Genomic DNA, 14,623 nt, shown 5'->3' with positions numbered 1-14,623 from the left:
TCTTGGGGACACCCCCACAATATAATCAAGGCTAGCAAGAGCCAAAGCATGGCTGGTTAGCTGCAGCACACAGACGTAGCTGGGTTTGACCTGCATTCTGGAGGCTGTTTGTGAGCAGCCCATGCTGGAAGCTAGAGTAGCAAAGCAGTGTAAAGGGCACCCCAGGTTAGAGGGGTGATACAGATAGTCTGGAGTGTGTATGTCACAGTGGTGTACAGGAATTATTGGCAGGATTTTGTGATGACTGTGTGCTACTGGCTATGGCTGGAAGATAACAGGGGTGTGGATGGGATGTAAGTCTGACAGCACATACGCTGCCTTCTTCAGCATCAGCAAGACAGCACATGTAACAAACCTGTTAATTTATATAGTCTCTGGAGCAAGTGCCTGCAGCACTTCATGGGATTGTGAGGTGCTAAAAGGTGCATGCTAAATGCTCTTTACTTTAGTGTTCATTCTTAAAGAGCCTTTTCAGCTTTTTATAACTTTGCCAAACATTTTTTGGCTGAAGTACTGTTCATTTAAGTTTGGAAGTGATTTGTTTCTGAAATTTTTAACACTGAAAAGCCGCTTAAATATTATCTTCAATACACATGGATATAAATTTAATTTCACTCTCACCATAAGAGGCTTTAAAGTATCAGTACTGACCTGTGATGAAGGCCTCGGAGTTTACAGCTTTCTGTCAGCATCATTGTCACTTGCACTTCTGAAGCTTGATCTAAAAAAGACAAGACAAGAAGGAACTGTGACCATTACTCGTTCTGGAAACAAACTAAAGTGTAATTTTTTACAAAACGGGTTAAATAGGCACGTGCACAAGTGACCAAAACTGATTTTCAATAGGCCAGTTTAAATAAATCAAGTGAATAGACAGACCCAAGATCCTTCTAAAGTGAATGCAAAAGTAGTTATCAGCATTAAATATTGTCTTTATTTTCAGCTTGTAGCCAGCTGTGGATATACTAGATATTTTTTCATGCTTCAACTGCATGCTAAAGAATACCTAATTTGATTTATTATTAGATTTATTAATTTTAACTAAATATCAAGTAAGGTAGGTGAGTTTTGATGGCTATTTTTATAACACTCCTCCCTTCTTTCACCACCACTCACAAAAAATAACCCATGCACTTACAGCGAGAACTCTACAACAATCACATATTACAGCGAAGAAAAAACTGACCAATTTAAAAAAAAAAAAACACCCTCATTTTGAAGTTTATACATTTCCTCTCCTAATTTTTTTAAATGTCCTTTTAAAAACAAAACAAGGATTCCACAAACGTATTGTGGAAAATCCCTTACTGAAGCTTTCTTACAACTGCTCCAGAATCCTTCCTACCCTCACATATGCATAGCCAACCTATGGAATTCACTTCCACAAGATACTGAGTCCGAGCTTGGTAGGGTTCAAATTGTCATCTTGTTCACATGGGTGCCTAAAATTCAGTTAGATTAAATAAGATACAAATGTAAAATGTAAACCCTTGTACCTAGGAGGTAAGTCAACTGGTTGGTGTGAGCAGAGTTTCCTGTAAGGGCATGTTACTTTATTAATGGCCATTATGAGGGGGCCATACCTTAATCTGCAATATCTGGTATTGATTAACTTTTGACAAGGATAGTGAATCACTGGTTTAATCTGATATGACAATTTTTTTAATAGCAATCCTATGTTTGATTACTACAAACCCTCACCTGTAGCACTTCCTGCCCGGAAACGTTAGAGTTTCCCAGTGAGGCAGGAGTGGGTGTTTCTGAGCAGAGAGACAGGTGTCTGAAAACCTTCTGAGCTGGGAGGGAGCAATGAGAATTGGTTTGGTTAAGTGAAAAAGGGAGTAGAGTCAATTGGTGAATGTGTATGTAGGTAAAGAGGTTGGAGGGGGAGGGGAAGAGGGAAAGGAAGGTGCTTGGGACAAGTATCACAGGGATAAATTTTGCTGTGCTCGTCCCAGGATATTAGAGAGAAGGTGGGCAAGGGGATATCTTTTCTTGGATCAACTTCTATTGGTGAAAGACAAGCTTTTGAGCTACACAGAGCTCTTCTTCAGGAATATATATCATTTTCTCCCTACCTGGCACCCTTTACAACAGGACAGTCACTGTACAAAATCCTCTAGTGGACTGTTAGTCTCTATTTGTGGTTATGCTGCTGGAAGCAAAGACCTGAAGCAGCTTAGTGTGCTCAGTATGATTTCTCCCCATATCAGTGCTGGTACACAGGCCACACTGAAGATCGCACTGGACTGTTTGAACAGGAGTCCTAATTTGGAGCATTGGTAGCAGAGAGGAAATGGGGAGGAGTAAGGTACTCCCACTCCCACAGGGCAGAATTAAGGTTATCTTGTGGGAGAAGCTGCACCTTAACTGCATTTTGCAGAATATAGAAATCTGTGTAGTATTTCTTGCAACAGGAGGCTTTTGGGGGGGTATATGCTGCTGAGGCCTTAATTGAGCATTTCCTAGTTTTATAAGGCTTTATAAGTCTCATGTTATGAAAGGGTATGGTGAGCTTTCTGATAAGCGATTTAAATATGCAGTGAAGGAGACAAAAATTCCTATGTAGTCTTGTGCACCAAATGAGAGAAACATCAACATTTTATTAAGATGGAGGCTTGTCTACACTACAGAATTTTGTTGACAAAAGTTAGCTTTCATCGACAAAACAGTGGGAGTGTACACCCTGAAACACTCCTCTCACCAATATAACTCCTTTACTACATCAACAAAATAAAACCACGTCAACAAGCAACATAGAGCTTTTTGTGGCGCAGAGTGACACAGCATCAGTGGAGACACTGAGCTTACTTATATCGCCTTAACTGGCCTCCAGGAGGTGCCCCACAATGCCCATCATGACCACTCTGGTCAGCAGTTTGAACTCCGCTGCCCTGCAGTTACACACGCATGTGCCCACCCCCATTTAGAGGCCCAGGAATTTCTGAAATTCCTCTTCCTTTGCTCAGCCTGGACTGTTCACACAGCATGTTCCCAGCTGACCATGCTGATTTCCGCAACAGACATGGTCCTGCTTGGAGTACACCAGAGCTGTTGGATCTGTAGGGAGAGGAGGCTGTGCCGTTGCAGCTTCGCTCAAGCTGTAGGAATTTTGATATCTACGTGCAGATTGCTTGTGGCATGCAGGACACGGGACACAAAAGGGACACACAGCAATGCTATGTTAAGATCAAGGAGCTGAGGCAAGCATACCAGAAGGCAAGGAAGGCCAACCATCGCTCTGGTGTGGCACCAAAGACATGCTGCTTTTATGAGAAGCTGCAAGCCATACTCAGTGGTGACCTCAGTGCCACTGCCGAGAGCCCTGTGGATACTTCAGGGGGACTGGAGGCAATAGCCAGCAGAGTCAATCCCAAAGACCAAGTGATGGATGAGGAAGTGGAGTTGGAGGGGGACATGGGACATGTGATAGGGTTGTCTGGTGACATGGCAAGCCAGGACCTAATTTTGACTCTGGAGGGGTCTAGCCAGTCCCAGCACGCTGGCTCTGGTGTGCATGAAGCAGAAGAGACAAGCTCTGGTAAGCATGCCTTTTACTTTGATATGCACAATGATAGGAGACTGAGGTCTCATTTACTTTGTTATATGACCGAGGAGAGATAAGGGATAGAAATTAACAGAGCCTACACAGCTATGCAGTGGGGGACCAGTGGAGAAGTTTGTCCCAGGAATCCTCCATCATGATCTCTAGGAAGCTTTCCTGTAGGTACTCTAATCCTCCCCACAAGGTTCCTTGGCAGAGCTGCCTTGTTCCTTCCCCATGCTGTAGGAAACTTTGCCATGCTAACTGGCAATTATTTCTGCAGGGACCAAAGTGGCATACAGGTGAACATGTGGACCCTGTCTGAAGCCGCACACATCCAGGAGCAGTACCCTTGCATCCTAGGTTACTCTCAGGAGTGAGATATTGGATTCAATTACCCCAGCTTATGGAAAAGAGTGAAATATTTAGAATACTCTCCCTAAGTACATGTAGTGACCCTCTGTAGCCAGACAGCCACCCCACCCCTCAGACCAGCATTGCTGGAAACACAGGCGGAAGCAGGAACAGGGCACTTAACATATATTCCAGCCCAGCCTTTGAAGCTGTGAAAGCACAGGTGTGCTGCTACAATGTGCCTCTGGGAACAGATACGACGATTAAGCTCACAGCAGGCAGAGGCCCTGTGACAGACATGGCTCTTAGCCCCAACTAAATAGCGTGATGCACACACACCAACATCCTAGGTGGGAAAATATTTACCCTGATAAAAGAAATGTCCAGTAGTCGAAACTTATTGTTTCTCTCCCTTGCAAGTGTAAACTACTCTTGCGAAAGCTGGCGTCGCCCAGACAGACCAGCCTCAATTTGGCATAAGAAAGGAGAAAGAGAATAAAGGAGTACAGAGGTATAAGTAGGGGACCTACAGCACCATGATTCTTGAGTGCTTTTCACTATCTATCTGCTGGTCAGATAAGTGACAGCCTCCCAAGGCTTCTGCAGCTAAGAGGGTCCCTACGCCTTGTCCCTTATTCGTCTTTCCGCGGAATTGAGTGACCGATCCTGGCTTGGCACCGCTGGAATCGAGAGATGCAAGGAGGGTAAGAAGCACCCACACCTGATCTCCTATCTTTAGTGTACACATATTTTGAAATAGAGCTCTATACTTTGTTTTCTTTCTTTGGGATTGTGGCTTCAGTTTTGTAACTTGTTTGTGTGTGTAACATCTCTACATTTAAATAAGTAGGCACTAGCAATTTTGTAACCACATGATTAGAATCTAGCTTAATAAATTTTGGTAACCATTTATGCATAAGCCTGACTTGTTTCTCTGGTTTACTGTAAAGCAGCCAACACAATTAAAGAACCTCAGCCGTTTTGGCTCTAAAGCCTGGCCATTAGGTGAGAGTACTAAGAGCCTAGCATTGAGTTGTGCCGCCTCCACGGGGCAAACTCTTGGGGCACCTGTCAGTCAATCCTGGCTGCCCGCTGCGAAGGAGCTCTGAGCTCTAGCAGTTAAAGTCACGGGTGTGGAGAGGCTCTTAGTGCTGCCATTGGGGCACCTGTCAGTCAGTATTGACTGCCCGCTGCGAAGGAGCTCTGAGCTCTAGCAGTTAAAGTCACGGGTGGTTAGGACCTTGGGGCATCCGTCAGCCTAGCCCGGGCTGCCCGCCGCGAAGGGACAGTGCGTCCTCGCGGTTAAAGTCACGGATGGTATAAACGGGCATAGCTGGCACCTCACCAAACATCCTTGGCTGTCGGCTAACACCCTCTTCACAAAACTCCAGACCTTTTGTCCCTTTTTGCCCATCCCCCCTTCCAGCACTGAACTCACCATATTTGGGACTCTCGCTGAGCTGTGTGCAAGCCAAGGAACAATGAGAAAGAGGTGTGTGAGACTTTTGTGATTCACAGTGTGTCCACTCACAATACTGTCTCTGTTTATTGTTTCCTGCAGATGTGTCCTTGAGGACCAACTCCTACACAGCGGCGGAGCACCTCCATCTGATAAGGAGTTGAACCAGCAGGAGTAAGGACGATATGTTTCATGAAGTGCTGCAGTCAACAGATACAGCAGATAGCAAAACAAGAGTGTGGAGGAAGACAAATTCAGATTGGATAGCCTTGAAAGGACACAGAAGCAGGAGAGGATGATAAAGCTACTGGAGAGCCAGACAGAGATACTCAAATCTCTTACAGCGCTGCAGTCTGAGCACATCTGTACACGACTCCCCCTGCAGCCAATACAGAACGCTATTCCATGCCCTCCCCAAACTCCCTCAACACATTCCTCACATGTTCCTGTTCCTTTGCAGTACCCTTTGCACTCCCTCCCTAGAGACTGGTTTCACGATGAAAGCTGGAGTTACAGCTGTGAGAGCCTTAACTGAGAGACTGTCCCTCACTGGTATGTCCTGTTTGCAAGCAAGCAAGCAAGCAAACAAACAAACAAAAAGGCATTTTATCCTTTAATTAAAGTGTAGTCTTTGAAACAAAATGAGTCTGTGTGTCATGCACACGGTATTTGCTGCTAAAATTCAGACAGTGGCTATAGGCAGGAACATTAGCTCACTACAATTAAAGCTCAGGAAGAAAGCATTATGGGGGTCATTCAAGGCTGCAAGTAAACATTGCCTGGCCAAATGTATCACAAAGACACATTACTGGGGCTCTGTGTTCCCTGTAAGCTGTGCACTCGGGAAGCCACGCAGGAGAGATGTAAGTGCTGCCCAGCTGATAGCAGAGCACACACAGCCAGCAGCATGTGTTCAGGTGCCTTTCCCCCACATTCCTCCATCCTGCAGCTGCTCTCGGGACCCTCCTGCTGGCTGTGCAGAGCCAGGGGGGCGGGGAGGGTGCTGATGTTAGGGTGTCCCCCTCCACTGTACCCCTTCTCCGCAGAGCATGGCAGAGGGGACAGCCTGGCTCAGGAGAACTTGGAGCTGTTGCGGTTTGAGAGTGTGCCTTTCTTAAAGAGACTGTGCACTTTTTCTGAGATTTCCCCAGCAGCCAGCTCAGTGTCTCTCTCTCTCTCACACACACACTCACTCTCTCTCCCCCACTCCATGTACCCCAACTTCACAGAGCAGGGGAGGGGAGATAACAGGGCTCAGAACAGAGCAGGAGACTTTCAGTGAGCATCTTAGAGAGACAGTGCAAGGCTTTCCCCAGCAGCCTCCCCCCGCCCCCCACACACACTGTCTCTCTCTCTCTCACACACACACACTTTCACACTCACCTCCCAAAACATACTTGTATTATTATTGTTGTTACTTCTTGGAACTTCCTGCATATACATATATTCTCTGTAATTTTATTTTCAAAGTGTTATTTTAATGTTTTGACTGGTCTATGCATTTCATAATTTTTACTTCTCTAACACTTAAAATTTAATTCTTAGAGTACTGAGTACTAAAATGCCTAACTTGTCCTAGCTGGAGTAATTATCCCTATGATAACTTTTTTAAAATATATATTATATCTAGGTTTTTTGTTTCTACTGGTGGAACACACAGACATATACCTCGGTGCACATAAAATGTATTCCGCACATGGATGGAAAAAATTAGAGGGAACATTGCTGGGGCTCATTGTCAAAATGCTCCTTCAAAGCCTCCTTGATTTGAATAGCCCCCCACTGAGCCCCTCTAATTGCCCTAGTATCTGGCTGCCCAAAATCAGCAACCAGGTGATCCACCTCAGCGCTCCATGCCTGGGGAAGCTTTTCCCCCTTCGCTCCGCAAATATTATGCAGAGCACAGCAGGCTGCTACGACCATCAGAATATTGTCCTCATTGAGATCTGATCTGCCAAAAAGGCACCACCAATGACTTTTTAATCTGCCAAAGGCACATTCAGCAGTCATTTGGCACCAGCTGAGCCTGCTGTTGAAGTGCTTCTTGCTGTTATCTAGGTTTCCTGTGTAAGGCTTTGTGAGCCAGGGCAGCAAGGTGTAGGTGAGGTCTCCCAGGATCACTATGGCATTTCCACATCCCCCATTGGAATCTTCTGGTCTTGAAAGAAAGTCTCAGCATGCAGCTTTCTATACAGTCCAATGTTCCTAAAGATGCATGCATCATGAATCTTCCCTGACCAATCCACATTGATGTCAGTGAAACACCCCAATGATCCACCAGCGCCTGCAAAACCATGGAGAAGTAGCTCTTATGATTGATTTATGCCATCGCAAGATGGTCTGGGGACAAAATTGAGATATGTGTGCCAACTATCGCCCCGCTACAGTTAGGGAATCCCAGTGCTGCAAAGCTATAAAGTATTTCCTGCACATTAGTCCAAGTCTCAGTCCTTCATAGCAGGAGGCAATTAATGGCTCTACACACATAACTATTTCACATTTGGGGACAATGTATACCTTCAAATCAGCAGCACTGCTATGGGTACCCGCATGGCCCCACAGTATGCCAACATTTTTATGGCTGACTGAGAACAACGCTTCCTCAGCTCTCGTCCCCTAATGCCCCTACTCTACTTGTGCTACACTGATGACATCATCATCTGGACCCATGGAAAAGAAGCCCTTAAGGAATTCCACCATGATTTCAACAATTTCCATCCCACCATCAACCTCAGCCTGGATCAGTCCACACAAGAGATCCACTTCCTGGACACTACGGTGCTAATAAGCGATGGTCACATAAACACCACCCTATACCGGAAACCTGCTGACCGCTATGCTTACCTACATGCCTCCAGTTTTCATCCAGACCACACCACACGATCCATTGTCTACAACCAAGCTCTATGATACAATCGCATTTGCTCCAAACCCCTCAGACAGAGACAAACACCTACAAGATCTCTATCAAGCGTTCTTACAACTACAATACCCACCTGCTGAAGTGAAGAAACAGATTGACAGAGCCAGAAGAGTACCCAGAAGTCACCTACTACAGGACAGGCCCAACAAAGAAAATAACAGAACGCCACTAGCCGTCACCTTCAGCCCCCAACTAAAACCTCTCCAACGCATCAAGGATCTACAACCTATCCTGAAGGATGACCCATCACTCTCACAGATCTTGGGAGACAGGCCAGTCCTTGCTTACAGACAGCCCCCAACCTGAAGCAAATACTCACCAGCAACCACACACCACACAACAGAACCACTAACCCAGGAACCTATCCTTGCAACAAAGCCCGTTGCCAACTCTGTCCACATATCTATTCAGGGGACATCATCATAAGGCCTAATCACATCAGCCACACTATCAGAGGCTCGTTCACCTGCACATCTACCAATGTGATATACAGCATTATGTGCCAGCAATGCCCCTCTGCCACGTACATTGGCCAAACTGGACAGTCTCTACGTAAAAGAATAAATGGACACAAATCAGATGTCAAGAATTATAACATTCAAAAACCAGTCGGAGAACACTTCAATCTCTTTGGTCACTCAATTAGACCTAAAAGTGGCAATTCTTCAACAAAAAACTTCAAAAACTGACTCCAGAGAGAGACTGCTGAATTGGAATTAATTTGCAAACTGGATACAACTAACTTAGGCTTGAATAAAGACTGGGAGTGGATGGGTCATTACACAAAGAAGAACTATTTCCCCATGTTTATTCCCCCCTCCCACCCGCCACTGTTCCTCAGACGTTCTTGTCAATTGCTGGAAATGGCCTACCTTCATTATCACTACAAAAGGTCCCCCCCCCACTCTCCTGCTGGTAATAGCTCACCTTAAGTGATCACTCTTATTACAGTGTGTATGGAAACACCTATTGTTTCATGTTCTCTGTGTATATAAATCTCCCCACTGTATTTTCCACTGCATGCATCCGATGAAGTGAGCTCTAGCTCACGAAAGCTTATGCTCAAATAAATTGGTTAGTCTCTAAGGTGCCACAAGTCCTCCTTTTCTTTTTGCAGATACAGACTAACACAGCTGCTACTCTGAAATCTGACAACCCCTATGGTGGACTTTCCAATTCCAAACGGATTCGCAACTGATCAGTAGCAGTCTGGAGTTGCCAGCTTCCACACAGCGATTGCCACTCGCTTTTCCACTGTGAGGGCAGCCCTCATTCTGGTGTCCTTGTGCTGCTTTGCTGAGGTAAGCGGCGCACACAATTCCGGGAAGATGGCTTTACATATCCAAAACTTCTGCAGTCATCGCTCGTCATCTCAAACCTGCATCAAGATCTGATCCCACCACTCAGTGCTCATTTCCTGAGCCCAATACTGACAGTTCACTGTGTGCAGCTGCTCTGTGAATGCCAGCAACAATTTTGAATTATTTCTTTCCATTGCCCATAGCGGGGCAGGCACCACATATTTACTTTATTCCACAGCTCATGAAACATTGCATGACCAGCTGCATTGTGTCCCTAACGCTGATCACCAGACTGGCCAGCAGTTCAGGATCCATGCTTTCAGGCAGAGATGGAGGGAGTACAGTTTACAGGAGCTGTTCAAAAACAGCACAAAACAAGGTCAGAAGTCCATGGAATGATGGGACAGAAAGAACTGCATCATGAGACAGTGAACATGCCCCCATGGTGCACTGCAATCTGTTCCCAGATCTCCCACTGGCAGAAGGTGGTGAGTTGCACAGTGAGATAGCTACCCACAATGCTATACTCTCTTTGTCGATGCAAGGGCACAGACTGTGGACACTCTGCCGACACAAGGAGTTGGGTGGACACGCACAACCGATATAATTAAAGCAGCTTAAGTTGACTAAAGTCTGTAGCATAGACATGGCCGGAGTTACCGAAGCAATACAGCACTCTCATTTACCAGACTGAGACTGTTAAAATTTGTTCTTATGAATAGCTGAACCATTCTTTTTGCTCACACTTTCCAGAAAAATGCACCCTCCAGGAAAGACTATGCTTAGAAAATTCCAGGCCAAAACTTAAGTTACAAGAAGTTATAGGCCACTGGAAATGAGATCTCAGAATAATGCATAGGCAACTTTAATTACCAATTTCACTCCCGCTACAGTTGAGCCCAGAACTACTACATTGTGAGGAAAGAGATTGTTGAATTTTATGTTTTATTTTAAAACCTGTAAGCTTGGCTTTTATACCTTCACAGAAAGAGGAATTGACCCTGCACTCACATAACTAGTTTTTGGGTATTTTAAAATTAGAAGTTACGTTGCAATAATCTAGTGTTCCAGGTCAGAAAAAAGTTTAAATTGGCTGTAAAGTCTACAGAACAAGTTAAGCCAGTTTAGAAAAAACTCCTATAGTGACAGTGAATTCATCCATCTCTTCACAGTAATACTGTTGCACAGTATATTGCTTTGTCAATGCCCTTCCTCTCTCCATCATTAAATCCAACAATGGCTCACTGAAAAACTACGGTATGTTCCACTGTTTCCTCTCAGCTCAGAAAGAACATTGTATTTTTGGGGTAGGGCTCCCCAAGAATGATTGACTCCCATTCAAGTATATACGGAAATCCAAATCTTATCTTGTGAAACAGTTCCAGCATCCGTATTGTGTATTCTTATTAATATTATTTCCTTGTTTTCTATAAGTCAACCTGTTTCTGCAGGAAAACAAAATTATATAAATGGAACACATTCAGGACAAACAATAGGAGCACAAAGCCAAATCCTGCTCTGAGTTATACCAACGGCAATGTATAGAACCACATGCGAGTCAATGTAATTATTCTGGATTTACACCAGTTGTAGTTCAAAAGAATCTGGTCCACGACTTCCAAAGTTTCTTTGGAAGAATGACTCATGGCCAAAAGGATAAATGGATAGAAATAATGCAATTACCCTGTTGCAGTTATTATAATTCATTTTAATTGCTATTTTTTCCATTAGTTATACTGGCCAAGACATTAAAAAATGGTGATATAATTGGGGTCATAAGTCCATATTTAGGAACCAAAATAAGTAGCTTGATTTTCAAGAATTCCAAGCACCTAGAAGCTCCCACAGCTATCCTGCTTTGAATGTCCTGACATTCATGTAATAAAGAACAATTTTGACAGTGTCTATTTGGGCCCCTGGAGGATCTAGAATTATATATAGTGAAGTTCTACAATTGTCCTGAATCAATTGTGCTGTACTTTGGATAGAACTCACAACAGCACACACAAAGCTCTTCAGCGCCTACTTCCTTTGGCATAGGGTTATTATGTTCTTATAACATTTGGCAGGATGCCGCCCAGCACCTGTAGTGCTAGCACTGTGGGGAATCTTTACACTGAGGCTGAACTATGGTAACTCCTTAGAGTGATCTTAACTTCCTCTACTTGAGACATAGGGCAATTCTGTGATTGAAATCATATGTCAAATCTCTTGTATCAAAGCCTCTTGTTTATGGGCAGTGCTATTAAGAGACCACATTCTCCAAGACTATGACACTGAATTCATGTGTCAAGTTGCAACTTTGAATTTAGGAGCTGGTCTACACTGGCACTTTACAGTGCTGAAACTTTCTTGCTCAGGGGTGTGAAAAAACACCCCCCTGAGCACTGCAAGTTTCAGTGTTGTAAAGTGCCAGTGTAGACAGCACACCAGCTCCAGAAACCTATGACATTTCTCAGCATGGAGAGCTCACAGAGGTACTGAAGATGCTGCTGAGGTAGCTGAGGAGGATGTGGGAGAACTCTGAGGGAATCACAGAACCATCAATGTGGAATTGGTAGGCAAGCAAAGCCGGCTGCTGCTGCAGGGGTCTAGGCGGGGGGGGGGGGGAGGAGGAGAGAGACTGCTGTGCTGTGCAGAGCCACGGGCCGACGTGCTTAGATCGACTTACCGTGGTGTCCTCACCGTGGTGAGTCGACTGCTGCCGCTCCCCCGTCGACTCTGCCTGTGCCTCTCGCCGGAGTACAGGAGTCGACGGGAGAGTGCTCGGGGGTCGATCTATCGCATCTAGACTAGAAGCGATAAATCGATCCCCACTGGATCGATCGCTGCCCGCCGATGTGGCGGGTAGTGAAGACATACCCCTAGTAACTTAAAAGTGAAAAAGCCTTCCAGCCTGCCGGACCTATTAGCACAACATTTAAACTGTTAAAGAACCATTCAAGTGGTAATGAAGCCATTTAACAGGCTTTTGCCAAGTCCCAGGCATATACTGTCAGTTTCTGAATTTACTGACAAAAACAGTTGTGCATTACTGTAATATTTACTCAGAACATGTCAGTCTACAGGACTTTAGTTTAAAATTTGCTTTAAAAATATTTCATTAGTGAGTTTGTGAAGATTATAAAATCACATCTCTAAAAAATCCTTGCACAGATTTTTAAATGCACAATCATTGTAAGCCTTAAATGGTTGGATCTTCAGACATAGGTTTTCAAACAAATCCTTCAAAAGACCACCCTTATCTAAAATAGATATTTTAATTACTATAGTAAAAAAAACCCTGCTTTCAAAGTCTTCCTGTCCTTTCGGTCTATCCCTTTCTCCCTTCACACGCCCCGCCCCCATTGAAGAGAGCCGTTAAAGGGACAACACCCCTTTCCTTCCAGATAGCTGGACAAAGTTTCCCTTTCTTTACTTCTGACTATCTGATGAACTAGTTTTAAGAGAACCCTCCAGCAAAATCAGTAACTAGTAAGATACAAAATCCTTTGTTATGCCTAAAATCTTTGGAAACATATTTTTTAAAGTTGGTGAAATTTCATAAACATGTCTATTGTTATGGAGATCACACAAAGTAAATTAGTGTTCCCTTTTTCTAAAAGCAATGAACATTGTTATAAACACGCTAAACCTCTGTGACTGATTAATTCAAAATAATGTCTTTGTTTCAGTGAGTTAAATATGTAGTAATCTGGAATGATTACTTTATGAAGGTTTAAGAGTACATTTAAAATATAAAATCAGCTTAGAAACCCTGATTAAGAAAATGTAAAACAGAAGAGCTACAACATGTATTCCATAATATTTGATGTTGTATTCAGCAAGACAGCTGACTCACCCTTCCTACACAGTTTTTGCAAATAAATCTTGGACAAACTTCAGGGCATAAAAAAAACCCGTGACTGACATTTTTTATTCCCAAATTTAGAGCTTTTAATTAGGTACCTTCTACATGTCCAGTCTTCACCTTCTGGCATGCAGTGGAAAACATGCTTCATTTTCTTTAGAAAGAAATTGCAGAAGAGTGTTTTTTACAAATGTCATTTGCTTCATTTGGGTTCAGGGACTTGGCTGGAAGGGGGTGAGCAGGGTGGGGGAGGGACGAGAGGAGGTAGACAGAGGGGAGAGGGTGGAGCAAAAGGCAGAAGAGGCGAGGTGGGGAGCTAGCCTTCCCAAGTGGCAGCTTCACCCACTGCCCATGACAGCAGGTAAGAGCGGGTCAGCTCCCGCACATGCAGCATGTGCTGCAGTGTCCTTAGGCAGGGGCCGTATTCACAGAGCTGAATACACCAGCGCCGCACATTTTGTGAGACGGAGAGGGTACGGGGATTCCTGCAGGGAACTGTGAATCTCTGCTGCTGTGAGGCTAGCCCCCAGCCCCTCCCCTGCCGTTCCCCCTCCCCCACAGCCTCAGCTCACTGTGCCACTGGCACAGTACTCTAGGCGGCAGGGCTGTGAGCTCCTGGGGCAGTGCAGCTGCAGAGCCCGGCCTGACACAGTGCTCTGTGCTGCGCGGCGGCACGGCTGTAGCAGCGCCGTAGGAGGGCGGCTGGATAGAAGGCAGGGGAGTTCAGGGGGCACGGGTGTGGATAGGGGTCGGGCGGTCAGAGGGCAGGGAACGGGGGGTTGAATGGGGGCAGGGGTCCCGGGGGGAAGGCAGTCAGCAAGAAGGGGGTGTTAGATGGGGTGGGGGGGCAGTCAGGGGCAGGGGTTCCGGGGACAGTCAGGGGACAGGGAGAAGGGGTGTTTGGATGGGGCAAGGGTCCGGGGGGGGGGGGACGGACAACGGACATTAGAAAATAGGGGGGGTTTGGGGGGGCAGAAGTCCGGGGGGGAGGGCCACGCCTGGCTGTTTGGGGAGGCACTGCCATACAATTTCCGAAACCTGATGTGGCCCTCAGGCCAAAAAGTTTGCCTGCCCCTGGTTTAGGGAATCTGTCTGATCAATTTATGATCTCTCACAGAATTCATGAATTTTACGTATTTTTACCAAGCTGAAAACTCCATTTTCAAAGTGCAGCCCCTTTGCCTTCTCCATT

The 14,623-nt window shown here is 45.2% G+C and overlaps 1 protein-coding gene across 5 annotated transcripts in view; it reads right to left on the bottom strand.

Moving 5' to 3' along the window:
• The window catches only part of RYK (receptor like tyrosine kinase), a 174,566-nt gene that overhangs the window by 43,090 nt on the left and 116,853 nt on the right, over positions 1-14,623 (bottom strand). For all 5 annotated transcript variants that reach the window (XR_012160844.2, XM_073360374.2, XM_073360373.2 and 2 more), the window contains one exon: positions 652-721. Coding sequence is in view for 4 of the 5 variants with exons in the window: in XM_073360374.2 (XP_073216475.1) it covers positions 652-721 (70 nt within the window). In the remaining variant the exon portion in view is untranslated. The remainder of the gene's footprint in view (positions 1-651; positions 722-14,623) is intronic.

The sequence above is a fragment of the Lepidochelys kempii genome, chromosome 9 (assembly GCF_965140285.1).
Source record: "Lepidochelys kempii isolate rLepKem1 chromosome 9, rLepKem1.hap1, whole genome shotgun sequence".
Taxonomy (NCBI): domain Eukaryota; kingdom Metazoa; phylum Chordata; order Testudines; family Cheloniidae; genus Lepidochelys; species Lepidochelys kempii.
This window is presented reverse-complemented; position numbering and strand designations above follow the sequence as displayed.